Raw genomic sequence first — 15025 nt, forward strand, 5'->3', positions numbered from 1 at the left:
CGAAGCAAACCCCATACTTTGCTTCGTGTCGTCCGTGTACGAATCTCCCTTTCGTCACTTGACCGCAGTTCGATCAGAGCCGTCCACGGCGATTTCCGTGGTCGGCACGAAGGTTCTCGTCTCCACCCGCCCCGTACTGACTCAGCCATCGAGCCCCTCGAACGTGTCGTCCGTCTAAATCTGAGGCGCCCGCCTGCACCGCGTCTACAAGAGCCGCTCCAACCCAACCTCCTCCCCAACCCGCACTGCCATAGACCCATTCCCCCCAAAAGCCCCCCCCCCCCAGATCGACCCCCTCCCCGCTCCCCTCGCTAAAGCCGAAATCCCCCGGCGCACACGCACGCACGCCCACCAGAGTTTTCCCCATCCCCCTCCCAAATCCCCTCTCCCAAGCAAAGCGATCTCCGGCGAATCGGAAGGCGCGAGATCCGGCCGCGATGGCGCTGGAGTGGGTGGTGCTGGGGTACGCGGCGGGCGCGGAGGCCATCATGCTGCTGCTGCTGACCCTCCCGGGCCTCGACGCGCTCCGGCGCGGGATGATCTCCGTGGTGCGGAGCGCGCTCAAGCCCATGATGTCGGTGGTGCCCTTCTGCCTCTTCCTGCTCATGGACATCTACTGGAAGTACGAGATGCGGCCCACCTGCGACGACGAGCACGCCTGCACCCCCTCCGAGCACCTCCGCCACCAGAAGTCCATCATGAAGTCCCAGCGCAACGCCCTCCTCATCGCCGCCGCGCTGCTCCTCTACTGGATCCTCTTCTCCGTCACCTCCCTCGTCGTCAAGCTCGACCACCTCCAGCAGCGCGTCGACAAGCTCAAGAAGCGCGACGACTGATCCCCTCCTCCCCGTCGCGTCCCGGCCCCGGCAGGCCGACGGTGCCGTTGCTCCGTCTTCTCCCGCGTTTATGTTCCTAGATACAAACCTGTGATGCATGCGTTCCGTGTTCTTCTTCCTTTGTAGTGTGGATGTTTGAGATCGCGATCCGGATTTCGCTAGCGTTCTGTTATCACTTACCTGCTTCAGATCTAGTTCGAGTAAAATAGGTCTTTATGCGATAAAGATCATCATGAACACTGTTCCTGCAAAACGTTCTTGCGAATGTGTCTCAGAACCATAAATTTGGATAGCCATGCTGGAATCATACTTTTCATTAACTTGTTCCTCATGGATGTTTGTTGATTTCTCTTGTCACATGCTTGCCAAATTAAGTTCAGGCCCCCAGATGCTTTGCCTTGGTAGGAACTGGAATAGTGCGTGTTTAGTTGCCCTGGTTGTGGAAGGTATGGAGTCTCTGGAATGTAAATTGGTTTGGGTCTGGAATGTGAGTTGATTTATGTCACAAGATGGAAGAATGCCTGCTTTTTATTGGGTGATTCTAATTCTATAGTGGAAGAGACTTGTAATTTACAGTACCGTTTGGGAAGGGAAACAAAAAAGAAGGTATAATACTCTGGTTCTGGTCATGAAGAACATATGATGCTAGTTTTTATTCATAACCTGGGTCAGCCTTTAGTTATAGTATGGGATTTGAGTGTTGAAGCAGGCAAGCAGCTTCAGAAAACTTGATTCATCTTCTGTTCTTCCATGTTCCTGTAACTTCCATTTTAGCTATTGATTTGTGTGGGCTGATTGTTGTGGAATGCATGCCTTCTTTTGATTCGTTATGTTGCTTGATGTTTGCAGTGCTTTATTATTTCCATGTTTGCAACTTTCCATCTGAATTTTGAATTGCTGATGCTTTAAGTTTGAACAACAGCAATTCTCCTGACGAAATTTGATCAATGAGTGTTTGTGATATCTTATCTGCTTTCATGTCGTTGCTGTCCGCTTCAAACAATTTGCCGCTGCCCCCTCAAGTATCTAAATCCTGCAGTTCAAAAAAGGGAAGTATCTAAATCCTGGGCCTTACGAGCATCTTTTGATCATTGATGTGCTCTCTGTCCTGTAACCTGAAATCTCTCGCCCTTCTAATTGAAAAGTGTGGTAAGAATTTATGCTCACTTGTCTTTTATCTTTTGGAGAACTATCTTTGATGTATAATACGCCTACAGTCTTAAATCATATCGAACGAATGTTACGGGCTTGAGGTGGCAACATCCGGATGGAAATCAGGGGAGAGGGAATCGGCAAGTTCAGCATTTTTGTTTATGCCCGCTTCTCTAATCTTTTGGAGAATAGCATTAGAATCACCCAATGGAGAAGATTGTTGGGTGCTACTTGATTTCCACTGTTTATTTGTACTCCACCACGCAGAAGCGTGTGTTCGCATAGACTGTTCAGTGGACGAGTTTTGAGCCAATATTCCTATCCATCACGCAGAAGCATGTGCTTGCGATTGTTCAAAGTTTAAAGGTTTGCTGAAATCTGGTGAAGCTGACAGTTATTGGATGGGAGTACGTGTTCTGTGTCATATGTTCCTGGTGTTCAGATATTTGGTGTGCTCTTCTGTCTCTCCCAACATTTCTGAACTGCTAATTTCCGGTGGAATCGCATCCGCACGGTTTTAGACACATCTTATTTATCTCTATGTTCTTGTTCCTGTGCAGAGCTCAAGCAACGAGGTCCAAAGTAAATGAAAGTTTGTGTCACTATAATAAAAGAAAAAAGTTTTGTGTCATTCTATAATAAAAGAAAATTTCAGGATGAATTCCACACAAATTAAAAGCACATGAATCTGCTATGTGTTTGGTTGTTGTTTGGATGTATGCATTTCTATTAGAGGCAGCAAGACAGAACTTTCTTTGTTTGTGTCAATTATAAGGTGGAGGAACCCAAATGCAAAATCACTGTTCTGAGTTCTGACCTTAAGTGCCAAGTTTAGCACAATTTGAACCCGTTTGGATTTCTTTTTTAGATCTGACCTCTTCGCTACCGCTGTCATACCTGGCGGTAGGGTACCACGACGTGTTGTTGTAGTCAATGGCGGTAGGAACTAGGTCAACGTGCTCACTGACGTGGCTAAGTGATAGGGTTACAACGGTAGCCCATTATAGCCTAACGCAAGGCTCGATAGCGATATGCCCTTTTGAGGGGTAAGTGAGTGGGGGGGCTTGGGTGGGCCATCGACCCATTCACCCACATCACCTTTCCCGAGCTGCTGCCCTCCCTCTCCCTCCCTCATTCAAATCCCTCTCAAATCTCTGTTCATTAGGTGCCATCAGTTTGGTAAATCAGGGTCATTTCATGATAAGAGGCAAATGTTGCAAATGTGTCCCGATGTTACGATGAGAAGTAGCTATCGTTTCCAGTGGAGTAGATTGGCGATCAGACTACGAACGTGCGAAGACGTCACGCCTTAGTAATCGCTGAACCAACTCCGAGAGGTTATTAACCATGCCGGAGCATGATCAACCTGACCATGAGGGTCTATTTCCTGCAAGCAAACAAGAACAAGTATAAGAGGAAAACTTTATTAATCAAGTGGGGTTCTATGGCGTCTTGTCTGGTCGTTGAACACAAAAGAAGGATGCGAGTTTCAGATATGGCAACATTTAATCTAAACAAAATCCAAATGTAAACGGTGCCTTAAGGCCTATATTTATAGAAGAAAAAGGAGGAGATTTCGTCCAGCCATGGCAAGGTGGGACCAAAACACCTCCTGAGTCGTTTTTCCTACAATACGGACTCTAAAACCAGCCTATGAAGTATTATTTCGAAGTTACATGGACCTGGTCAGAACTAAGGTGACATGACACCAATAATAAGCTATGGGCGAAATTTACGAAATGACATCTTGTATATTTCGTCCATGTCCTTGTGGGTCATCATGGGGGCTTCAAAGTGCTGAAAACTCCATTAGAAACGTTGTTCTGGTTTCTTTCGTGCGCGCCTTCATCTTCATGCTTGATCCTGCGCCGGTGTTCACCCTTCTTGTCCATGCTAGGCCCTTCATTAGTAATAAACACAAATGTATCTATTTTAGGCAGCATCATATTCTCATGAACATTAAAATTATTCTCAAGAAACGGAAGTGGAGTATCTGATAATTTAATTGGCGTTTGCTAGCTCTAGCAATTGGTCCAGTATGTATAGTAGCAGAGGCTGTGGGTGTAACCATGGTATTGATGTCCTCGTCATTTCCTGTGGACTTTCTCATCCCTCATAGTTTGGATCGTGTGAATCATCTCAGTTGATGGCATTGTTTACTTGGGAGCAAACCCTAGCTCTACTCATTTTGTGTTAAATCAACGGATATGATGGGCGGTAGGGTTTTTTGTGATTTATGATGTGTAGTGGTATATTCTTGTGGTTGGTAGCAAGAAGTAGAGTTATGGTTAGTGCTAACCAATGTCATCATTTATGTTTTAATTTAGCCATGGACTAGTGTAGTTGTTTTGTTCTTTGGATATAATGCATAGTAATGAATGATCCATACAATACACTAGACTTGTCATTGATGCCTTAATTTATTTATATTATATTTAGATGGAGAGACTCGTTAATGTTCATTATTTGTACAAGGATGCATTCTTGAGTAGCAATGCGGACAATGGTGAGGAAGCCATTGTTTTCGATACATGCCCTAGTTATGAGGAGGTTTGTGAGAAAGTGAGATATGTGTTGAAGTGGATGGACCCAATAATGAAGTTAAACTAATAGGAAGGTATGATGTTGGAGTGGGATCAAAATCTCGATTGAAGAGTATGTCTATCACCTCGGATTTGCATTGGAAGGTATACAAGGACAAACTTGCGAAATCAGAAGACATGTCACTTGAATTGTTTCCCACCAAGGTTGAAGGTCCTCGGCTTGAAATCGACTTGAACGGTATGCCTCCTCCCCAATTCATGATATGAGCAAGGGTAGAAGTGTGCCACGTGTTGTGGATAGGGTCGAGGTGTGTGCCTTGATAACCCACAAGTGTAGGGGATCGCAACAGCTTTCGAGGATAGAGTATTCAACCCAAATTTATTGATTCGACACAAGGGGAGCCAAAGAATATTCTCAAGTGTTAGCAGCTGAGTTGTCAATTCAACCACACCTGGATAACTTAATATCTGCAGCAAAGTATTTAGTAGCTAAGTAGTATGATAGTAGTGGTAACGATAATAAAAGAGTAACAAAAGCAAAAGCAATATTTTTGGTGTTTTGTAGTGATTGTAACAGTAACAACGGAAAAGTAAATAAGTGTAAACCAGTAGATGGAAAGCTCGTAGGTATTGGATCGGTGATGGATAATTATGCCGGATGCGGTTCATCATGTAACAGTCATAACATAGGGTGACACAGAACTAGCTCCAATTCATCAATGTAATGTAGGCATGTATTCCGAATATAGTCATACGTGCTTATGGAAAAGAACTTGCATGACATATTTTGTCTTACCCTCCCGTGGCAGCTGGGTCCTAATGGAAATTAAGGGATATTAAGGCCTCCTTTTAATAGAGTACCGGAACAAAGCATTAGCACATAGTGAATACATGAACTCCTCAAACTATGGTCATCATCGGGAGTGGTCCCGATTATTGTCACTTCGGGGTTGCCGGATCATAACACATAGTAGGTGACTATAGACTTGCAAGATAGGATCAAGAACACACATATATTCATGAAAACATAATAGGTTTATATCTGAAATCATGGCACTCGGGCCCTAGTGACAAGCATTAAGTATAGCAAAGTCATAGCAACATCAATCTCAGCACATAGTGGATACTAGGGATCAAACCCTAACAAAACTAACTCGATTACATGATAGATCTCATCAAACCCATCACCGTCCAGCAAACCTACGATGGAATTACTCACGCACGGCGGTGAGCATCATGAAATTGGTGATGGAGGATGGTTGATGATGACGACGGCGACGAATCCCCCTCTCCGGAGCCCCGAACGGACTCCAGATCAGCCCTCCCGAGAGGTTTTAGGGCTTGGCGGCGGCTATGTATCGTAAAACGCGATGATTTCTTCTCCTTGATTTTTTTTCCCCCGAAAGCAAATATATAGAGTTGGAGTTGGCATCGGAGGAGCTCCAGGGGGCTCACGAGGTAGGGGGCGCGCCCTAGGGGGGCGCCCCCACCCTCATGGACAGGGTGTGGGCCCCCTGGTCTTCATCTTTGGCAAGGATTTTTTATTATTTTTAACTAGATGTTCCGTGGAGTTTCAGGTCATTTCGAGAACTTTTGTTTTCTGCACATAAAACAACATCATGGCAATTCTGCTGAAAACAACGTCAGTCCGGGTTAGTTCCATTCAAATCATGCAAGTTAGAGTCCAAAACAAGGGCAAAAGTGTTTGGAAAAGTAGATACGACAGAGACGTATCAACTCCCCCAAGTTTAAACCTTTGCTTGTCCTCAAGCAATTCAGTTGACAAACTGAAAGTGATAAAGAAAAACTTTTACAAAATCTGTTTTCTCTTGTTGTTGTAAATATGTAAAGCCAGCATTCAACTTTTCAGCAAAGATTATAACTAACTACATTTGCAATAATTCTCAGGTCTCATGATTACTCATATCAATGGCATAATCAGCTAGCGAGCGATAATAATAAATCTCGGATGACAACACTTTCTCAAAACAGTCATAATATGATATAACAAGATGGTATCTCGCTACCCTTTCTGAGACCGCAAAATATAAATGCATAGCACCTTTAAAGATCAAGGACTGACTAGACATTGTAATTCATGGTAAAAGAGATCCAATCATAGTCATATCCAATATAAATTAATAGTAATGAATGCTAATGACAGCTGTGCTCTCCAACTAGTGCTTTTAATGAGAGGGTGATGACTCAACATAAAAGTAAATAGATAGACCCTTCGCAGAGGGAAGCAGGGATTTGTAGAGGTGCTAGAGCTCGGTTTTGAAATAGAGATAAATAATATTTTGAGCGGTATACTTTCATTGTCAACATAACAACTAAGACATGGCGATATCTTCCATGCTACACACATTATAGGCGGTTCCCAAACAGAATGGTAAAGTTTATACTCCCCCTCCACCAACAAGCATCAATCCATGACTTGCTCGAAACAACGAGTGTCTCCAACTAGCAACAGTCCCAGGGGGAGTTTTGTTTGCAATTATTTCGATTTAGTTTGCAGAAAGCATGGGACTGGGCATCCCGGTGACCAGCCATTTTCTCGTGAGTGAGGAGCGGAGTCCACTCCTATTGAGAATAACCCGCCTAACATGGAAGATAAGGGCAGCCCTAGTTGATACATGAGCTATTCGAGCATACAAAACAGAATGTTTATTTGAAGGTTTAGAGTTTGGCACATACAAATTTACTTGGAACGGCAGGTAAATACCGCATATAGGAAGGTATAGTGGACTCATATGGAATAACTTTGGGGTTTAAGGGATTGGATGCACAAGCAGTATTCCCTCTTAGTACAAGTGAAGACTAGCAAAAGACTGGGGAGCGACCAACTAGAGAGCGACAACAGTCATGAACATGCATTAAAATTAATAGACATTGGATGCAAGCATGAGTAGGATATAATCCACCATGAACATAAATATCATGAAGGCTATGTTGATTTGTTTCAATTACATGCGTGAACATGTGCCAAGTCAAGTCACTTAAATCATTCAAAGGAGGATACCAACCCATCATACCACATCACAACCATTTCGATAGCATGTTGGCACGCAAGGTAAACCATTATAACTCATAGCTAATCAAGCATGGCACGAGCAACTATGATCTCTAATTGTCATTGCAAACATGTGTACTCATAATAAGCTGAATCAAGAACGATGAACTCATCATATTTACAAAAACAAGAGAGGTCGAGCTCATACCAGCTTTTCTCATCTCAGCCAGTCCATCATATATCATCATAATTGCCTTTCACTTGCACGAACGAACGATGTGAATAATAATAAGAGTGCACATGCATTGGACTAAGCTGGAATCTGCGAGCATTCAATAAACAGGAGAAGACAAGGCAATATGGGTTCTTGGTTAAATCAACAATAATGCATATAAGAGCCACTTCAACAATTTAATCATGGTCTTCTCCTATCGACCCCCAAAGAAAAGAAAAAAAATAAAAACTATTTACACGGGAAAGCTCCCAACAAGCAAAAGAAGAACGGAAAATATTTTTTTTGGGTTTTATTTTTAAATATTACTACTACAGCAAGAAAAGTAAACTACTACTAATTTTTTTGGTTTTTCTTAAGGTTTAACAAACACACAAGAAGAAAGCAGGAAAAAGAAAATAAACTAGCATGGATATTACAGTGAAAGAGTATGAGCACCGACATCTAGCAATGAGTGTGTGAACATAAATGTAATGTCGGTGAGAAATACGTACTCCCTCAAGCTTAGGTTTTTGGCCTAAGTTGGTTGGGATGGCCTGGCGGACACCCGTAGGTGTAGCTGGGGTCGTACTGAGATGCAGCGACTATCGTCGCCTAAGCTGCAACGTGGCGTCGGGCTGCCTCTCCTCTCGTACTCATCTGCCTCCTCTCTGGTAATAACATATCTTCCTTTTTTCTGAAAATGAAAGAAGGCAGGAGCAGAGAGAGTAATACGGACAACACGCCGTTTGTCAAAGATTAGTCGATATAAAAGAGGTGATTCATTCCTCTCGACAAATTGGTGGGAGGTCATAGAATTAAAATCTAAATAAGCAGGAGGCAACTCCATATCACCCTCGTGAACGTCCACCTCAAGAAAATTAGCTAAGCAGGTTGTATAAATTCCTCCAAAGAAATCTCCATTATATCTATTATGATGCAACCTACGTGCTACAATGGCTCCCATATGATAAGATTGGTCTCCTAACACAGTACTCCTGAGAATGCTGAGGTCAGGGACACACATGTGACATGCTTCATCCTTAGCATTTATGTACCTATCTATGAAGAGAGCAAAATAATGTATAGCAGGAAAGTGAATGCTCCCTATGATAGTTTGTGTTATGTCTCTAGATTCCCCTACGGTTATACCAGCAAGAAAGTCTCTAAATTCAGATTTACGGGGGTCACTAACACTATCCCATTGTGAAAGTTTGCAAACAGAAGTAAAATCCTCTAAGTCCATGGTATAAGATTTGTCATAAAGATCAAACATGACAGTAGGAGAATTACGCGAAGATGAAAATTCAAACCTCCTCACAAATGAGCTAGTGAGTTGATGTTACTGTGGGCATTTGTCTGCCTCAAAGTCCACAGGATCGGCGTTACGCAAATATGCGTTAAATTCCTCTTTGATTCCCGCTCGATCCATAAAATTTTCTGAAGGTCATTCACAAGGCCGCACTGGAGCGTCCCTTGGGGGCTCCTCATCAGCATCACGCATTGCAAGCCTGGGGCCTTGCTTCCTTGAAGAACCACCTTAGAACATTTTCCTAAGCATATTGCTTCCTCTGAAAAATTTCTGAAATTTTTAATAACTTCAAACAAAAGTGAACAAAGCTCAACAAAATTGATAGCAACTACTCCTACAAGTGCCTAGAGGATATATCATGCATTAGAACTACTTGGAACCATATAAATTTGACATGCAAGCTCAAGGACATGGTCACCTATGCAACACAAATTTGCAAAGAATAAAGCACTAGAACAAAAACTAATTGGACCAATGGAGGAGTCACATACCAAGGAACAATCTTCCCAAACAGTTTTGTGATAGGTGCTTTGAGCAAGGAGATCGAAAATCACAGCAAAGCGAGCTAGAACTCGTGCTTGAGTTGGATATTCGTGTTTGTGGGAGGAAGAAGAAGAGGATGGGTGCAGGAATAAGTGGAGGAGGGCCACCGTGGGCCCACGAGGCAGGGGGCGCGCCCTGGGGGGTAGGGCGCGCCCTCCACCCTCGTGGCCAGGTGGCAGCTCCCCCCGTGGTGCTTTCAGTACCATAAATCCTCAGATAATCCCAAAAAATAATATTAAATTGGCATGGCATTTGGAGGACTTTTATTTTCAGGGTATTTTAATATTGCACGGATAAATCAGGAAACAGACAGAAAAATACTATTTTTACTTTATTTCATCTGAATAACAGAAAGTATAAAGAGGGTACAGAAGGTTGTGCCTTCTAGTTTCATTCATCTCATGCTCATCAAAAGGAATCCACTAACAAGGTTGATCAGGTCTTGTTAATAAACTCATTCCGAATAACATGAAACCGGAGAAATTTCGAATAACACTATGTTACCTCAATGGGGATATACACATCCCCAAAAATAAGTATATCATATTTCTTCTTGACAGTAGGAAGAGGAAATTTAAAACCTCCAAATATAATCGATGGAATTTTTCCAATAGAGTTGATACTATGAACTTGAGGTTGTTTCCTCGGAAAGTGTACCGTATGCTCATTACCATTAACATGAAGAGTGACATTACCTTTGTTGCAATCAATAACAGCCCCTGCAGTATTCAAAAAGGGTCTTCCAAGAATAATAGACATACTATCGTCCTCGGGAATATCAAGGGGAATATCAAGAATAATAAAGTCCGTTAAAATAGTAACGTTTGCAACCACAACAGGCACATCCTCACAAATACCGACAGGTATAGTAGTTCATTTATCAGCCATTTGCAAAGATATTTCAGTAGGTGTTAACTTATTCAAATCAAGTCTACGATATAAAGAGAGAGGCATAACACTAACACCGGCTCCAAGATCACATAAAGCAGTTTTAATATAGTTTCTTTTAATGGAGCATGGTATAGTAGGTATTCCTGGATCTCCAAGTTTCTTTGGTATTCCACCCTTAAAAGTGTAATTAGCAAGCATGGTGGAAATTTCAGCTTCCGGTATCTTTCTTTTATTTGTAACAATATCTTTCATATACTTAGCATAAGGATTCATTTGAGCATATCAGTTAATCGCATACGCAAAAAGATAGGTCTAATCATTTCAGCAAAGCGTTCAAAATCCTCATCATCCTTTTTCTTGGATGGTTTGGGAGGAAAAGGCATGGGTTTCTGAACCCATGGTTCTCTTTCTTTACCATGTTTCCTAGCAACAAAGTCTTTCTTATCATAACGTTGATTCTTTGATTGTGGGTTATCAAGATCAACAGCAGGTTCAATTTCTACATCATTATCATTACTAGGTTGAGCATCATCATGAACATATCATTAACATTTTCACTAGGTTCATGTTCATTACCAGATTGTGTTTCAGCATCAGACATAGAGATATCATTTGGATTCTCAGGTGGTTCAACAATAGGTTCACTAGAAGTTTGCAAAGTCCTATCATTTTTCTTTTTCTTCCTTTTAGAAGAGCTAGGTGCATCAATATTATTTCTCTGAGAATCTTGCTCAATTCTCTTAGGGTGGCCTTCAGGATACAAAGGTTCCTGAGTCATTCTACCAGTTCTAGTAGCACTCTAACAGCATAATCATTTTTCTTACTATTCATTTCATTGAGCAAATCATTTTGAGCTTTAAGTACTTGTTCTACTTGAGTGGTAACCACAGAAGCATGTTTTCTAACAAGTTTAAGTTCACCTCTAATATTAGTCATATAATCACCCAAGTGTTTAATCATATCGGAATCGTATTTCAATTGTCTACCGAAATAAGCATTGAAATTTTCTTGTTTGACAATAAAATTATCGAACTCATCAGAGCATTGTCTAGCAAACTTATAGTGAGGAATATCACCTTCATCAAATATATAGAGAGAATTTACCTTTACTACCTGTGTCGGGTTATCAAGACCAGGAGGTTCTTCAATAGGTAATGGATCAAGATCATATGTTTCTTCAACAGGCGGTAAATTAAGACCATGTATTTCTTCAATAGGAGGTAAATTCTTAACATCTTCAGCTTTAATACCTTTTTCTTTCATAGATTTCTTTGCCTCTTGCATATCTTCGGGACTGAGAAATAGAACACCTCTCTTCTTCAGAGTTGGTTTAGGAATAGGATCAATAATTGGTTCAGGGGCTGGCTTAGGAGGTGCCCAATTATTTTTATTTGTCAACATATTATTCAATAGAATTTCAGCTTCACCCGGTGTTCTTTCCCTGAAAAGAGAACCATCACAACTATCCAGGTAATCTCCGGAAGCATCAGTTAGTCCATTATAAAAGATATCCAGTATTTCATTTTTCTTAAGAGGATGATCAGGCAAAGCATTAAGTAACTTGAGAAGCCTCCCCCAAGCTTGTGGGAGACTCTCTTCTTCAATTTGCACAAAGTTGTATATTTCCTTTAAGGCAGCTTGTTTCTTATAAGCAGGGAAATATTTAGCAGAGAAGTAATAAATCATATCCTGGGGACTATGCACACAACCAGGATCAAGAGAATTAAACCATATCTTAGCATCACCCTTTAATGAGAACGGAAATATTTTAAGGATATAAAAGTAGCAAGATCTCTCATCATTAGTGAACAGGGTGGCTATATCATTTAATTTAGTAAGATGTGCCACAACAGTTTCAGATTCATAGCCATGAAAAGGATTAGATTCAACCAAAGTAATTATATCAGGATCAATAGAGAATTCATAATCCTTATCGGCAACACAGATAGATGAAGTAGCAAAAGCAGGGTCAGGTTTCATTCTATCTTTAAGAGATTGCTTATTCCAATCAGCTAATAACCTCTTGAGTTCATATCTATCTTTGCAAGCTAAAATATCTGCAGAAGATTCAATATCAAAAACATAACCCTCAGGAATAACATGCCTATCTTCATCATCACTTTCATCATTATAATCAGTATCAATAATTTCTTTCTCTCTAGCCCTAGCAATTTGTTCATCAAGAAATTCACTAAGGGGCACAGTAGTATCAAGCATAGAAGTAGTTTCATCATAAGTATCATGCATAGCAGAAGTGGCATCATCAATAACATGCAACATATCAGAACGAATGGCAGAAGCAGGTTTAGGTGTCGCAAGCTTACTCAAAACAGAAGTTGAATCAAGTGCAGAGCTAGATGGCAGTTCGTTACCTCTCCTCGTAGTTGAGGGATAAATTGTTGTCTTAGTGTCTTTCAAGTTCTTCATAGTGTCCAGCAGATATAAATCCCAAGTGACTCAAAGAATAGAGCTATGCTCCCCGGCAATGGCGCCAGAAATTAGTCTTGATAACCCACAAGTGTAGGGGATCACAACAGCTTTCGAGGGTAGAGTATTCAACCCAAATTTATTGATTCGACACAAGGGGAGCCAAAGAATATTCTCAAGTATTAGCAGCTGAGTTGTCAATTCAACCACACCTGGATAACTTAATATCTGCAGCAAAGTATTTAGTAGCAAAGTAATATGATAGTAGTGGTAACAGTAATAAAAGGGTAACAAAAGCAAAAGCAATATTTTTGGTGTTTTGTAGTGATTGTAATAGTAACAACGGGAAAGTAAATAAGCGTAAACCAGTAGATGGAAAGCTCGTAGGCATTGGATCGGTGATGGATAGTTATGCCGGATGCGGTTCATCATGTAACAGTCATAACATAGGGTGACACAGAACTAGCTCCAATTCATCAATGTAATGTAGGCATGTATTCCGAATATAGTCATACGTGCTTATGGAAAAGAACTTGCATGACATCTTTTGTCCTACCCTCCCGTGGCAGCGGGGTCCTAATGGAAACTAAGGGATATTAAGGCCTCCTTTTAATAGAGACCGGAACAAAGCATTAGCACATAGTGAATACATGAACTCCTCAAACTATGGTCATCACCGGGAGTTGTCCTGATTATTATCACTTCGGGGTTGCCGGATCATAACACATAGTAGGTGACTATAGACATGCAAGATAGGATCAAGAACACACATATATTCATGAAAACATAATAGGTTCAGATCTGAAATCATGGCACTCGGGCCCTAGTGAAAAGCATTAAGCATAGCAAAGTCATAGCAACATCAATCTCAGAACATAGTGGATACTAGGGATCAAACCCTAACAAAACTAACTCGATTACATGATAGATCTCATCCATCCCATCACTGTCCAGCAAGCCTACGATGGAATTACTCACACACGGCGGTGAGCATCATGAAATTGGTGATGGAGGATGGTTGATGATGACGACGGCGACGAATCCCCCTCTCCGGAGCCCCTAACGGACTCCAGATCAGCCCTCCCGAGAGGTTTTAGGGCTTGGCGGCGGCTCCGTATCATAAAACGCTATAATTTCTTCTCCTTGATTTTTCTCTCTCCGAAAGTAAATATATAGAGTTGGAGTTGGCATTGGAGGAGCTCCAGGGGGCCCACGAGGTAGGGGGCGCGGCGCCCCCACCCTCGTGGACAGGGTGTGGGCCCCTGGTCTGATCTTTGGCAGGATTTTTTATTATTTAAGTTAGATGTTCCGTGGAGTTTCATGTATTCAGAGAACTTTTGTTTTCTGCACATAAATAAAACCAAACGAATTCTGCTGAAAACAGCGTCAGTCCGGGTTAGTTCCATTCAAATCATGCAAGTTAGAGTCCAAAACAAGGGCAAAAGTGTTTGGAAAAGTAGATACGACGGAGACGTAACATGCCTCCACTGCTTCTAGCCAAACCGCCAACTAGCCAAGCAAATGGAGTTGCGGTGTATGCCCCTAATGCTTCTAGCCAGCCACAAGGTAGCCAAGCAAATGAAGTCGAGGTGAATGTTGCTGCCATAGTAATTCAAGATGATGCTGATGTTGTTAGTGATGATTTTGTTGCAGAGGAAGAGATTCATTATAATGATATCAGTGATTTGGATGTCCTTGTCGCGCAGCAGGACATGGATCGTGAGCTCCCTTTAGGTGTACGAATGGGTATCACTCAGATGACGAGGGTCAGAGGAAGAATTGGATGAGGATGGATTCATGGAGAAAGAAAACTAAATCTTATTCGAGTTGACGGGTAAGGAAAAATAAACTCCCTTGTTTCGTGGTCTTAGCCTTGCCCATAAGGCCATGGTTGATAGTGGGATGAGAATGATGGAGATTGAGCCGACACCCTGCTCCGAACCAAGGGCGAAGAACTAGGACGAGAATGCTAATTTGAAGAAATGTGTGAAGTTTGTGTGCTTGGAGGAGTTCAAGGTGCGGTTGAGCGACTATGCCATTAGGAACCATAGGCCATATATTGGTGGCCACTCCGGCCAAAAAGTGCGCTACATCGTG

At 41.9% G+C, this 15025-nt stretch overlaps 1 protein-coding gene across 1 annotated transcript; it reads left to right on the forward strand.

Annotated features, from left to right (window-relative positions):
* Nucleotides 1-316: 316 nt before the first annotated feature.
* On the forward strand, nt 317-1156 carry LOC125514535. The gene has a single exon (XM_048679875.1). The coding sequence runs from the start codon at nt 438-440 to the stop codon at nt 834-836; it is 399 nt and encodes a 132-aa protein (XP_048535832.1). The 5' UTR covers nt 317-437; the 3' UTR covers nt 837-1156.
* The last annotated feature ends 13869 nt before the right edge of the window (nt 1157-15025 follow it).

The sequence above is a fragment of the Triticum urartu genome, chromosome 6 (genome assembly GCF_003073215.2).
Source record: "Triticum urartu cultivar G1812 chromosome 6, Tu2.1, whole genome shotgun sequence".
NCBI classification, from domain to species: domain Eukaryota; kingdom Viridiplantae; phylum Streptophyta; class Magnoliopsida; order Poales; family Poaceae; genus Triticum; species Triticum urartu.

Excerpts from the sequence above, each read along its gene's own strand:
- LOC125514535 (XM_048679875.1), top strand. The coding sequence starts at position 438 with ATGGCGCTGGAGTGGGTGGTGCTGGGGTACGCGGCGGGCGCGGAGGCC.